The 1,322-nt window shown below is 48.6% G+C and overlaps 1 protein-coding gene across 1 annotated transcript in view; it reads left to right on the top strand.

Annotated features, from left to right (window-relative positions):
• C922_04185 (hypothetical protein) overlaps positions 1 to 1,161 on the top strand; it is a gene marked incomplete at both ends in the record, with an annotated part of 2,740 nt that extends 1,579 nt beyond the window's left edge. Inside the window, one exon of the mRNA XM_008819770.1 lies at positions 19 to 1,161. Within this exon, the coding sequence (XP_008817992.1) occupies positions 19 to 1,161 (1,143 nt within the window). The remainder of the gene's footprint in view (positions 1 to 18) is intronic.
• Positions 1,162 to 1,322: the final 161 nt, after the last annotated feature.

The raw sequence follows: 1,322 nt of genomic DNA, 5'->3' as shown, positions 1-1,322 counted from the left end.
AACCACCTGAACCATCAGAACCACCTGAACCATCAGAACCACCTGAACCACCTTAACCCCCAGAATCACCTGAAACACCAGAATCACCTGAAACACCAGAACCACCATAACACGCTGAACAACATGACTAATGTGAGCAGCGCGTCTCACAGGACCAACCTGATGGCACTGAATCACGCAAACCACGGGGAGGATCTGCAAGGTGCAGGAGAAAACTACGCCGACATGAACGACGCAAATATGTCTAACATGGCGAACCAATCCAATATACCCAATTTGAATAACCTGACTGATTTTCCCAATTTGGTTAACATGAGTGACTTGGTTGACATGCCCGACTTGCCCAACCTCACCAATTTGGCCAACGTCACCAATTTGGCCAACGTCACCGATTTCTCTAACCTCACTGACTTGTCCAACCTGAGCGATTTCGCCAACATGGCTTGCTTGAACAACGTGAACAATTTAGACGGTACGGAGAACGAGGAAAATGTGCCAAACGGGACGAGCGTGACGAATGAGGGCAACCTGGGCGACATGGTGCCATTGCAAGACCAGGCACACATGGAAGAGATTCACATCGGAGGAGTGGGCGATGTGCACAGCGTGAGCCACATGGGGCATGTGGGACAAATGGGCCATGCAGGCCAAATGGGTCAGATCGGTCAGATGAGTCAGATCGGTCAGATGAGTCAGATCGGTCAGATGGGTCAGATGGGTCAGATGGGTCAGATGGGTCAGATGGGTCAGATGGGTCAGATGAGCCAATCTAGCCATGTGGGCCCAACCAACCACACGAACCACCTAAACCACTTGAACTACGTGAACCAAGTGCGCCACCCCAATTACCCCAATAATGCGGTTCACCTAGACAACCAGAACCACGCGGCTCACCTAGACCATCACAACCACGCGGCCCACCTGGGCCAGCTGAACCAGATGAGCCACGCGAACCAAATGAACCACCTCAATCACATGCGGCAGATGAGCCAAATGAGCCATTTGAGTCACATGAGCCACGTCAACCAGATGAACCAAATGAACCAAATGAACCAGATGAACCACATGAAGGGCATGAATCACCTGAACAGTTCAGGAAATTTGACAAACTTCTGTAATACCATTACCGGAAATTTCAATTATGGTCCCTACGACGACTAGCATATGTCTGAGTGGGCCACCGTAAAGAGGTGAAGAAACACTGTTATGTGAACGGTTTCATCCGTTTTGGCTAATTTTGTATTTTTTTTTTACTTTTTTATTTTTGTACTTTTGTATCTTTGTATTTTTGTAAATACACAGCATGGATTTCCCCTGCCCCT

This window comes from Plasmodium inui (assembly GCF_000524495.1).
Source record: "Plasmodium inui San Antonio 1 unplaced genomic scaffold supercont1.20, whole genome shotgun sequence".
NCBI classification, from domain to species: domain Eukaryota; phylum Apicomplexa; class Aconoidasida; order Haemosporida; family Plasmodiidae; genus Plasmodium; species Plasmodium inui.
This window is presented reverse-complemented; position numbering and strand designations above follow the sequence as displayed.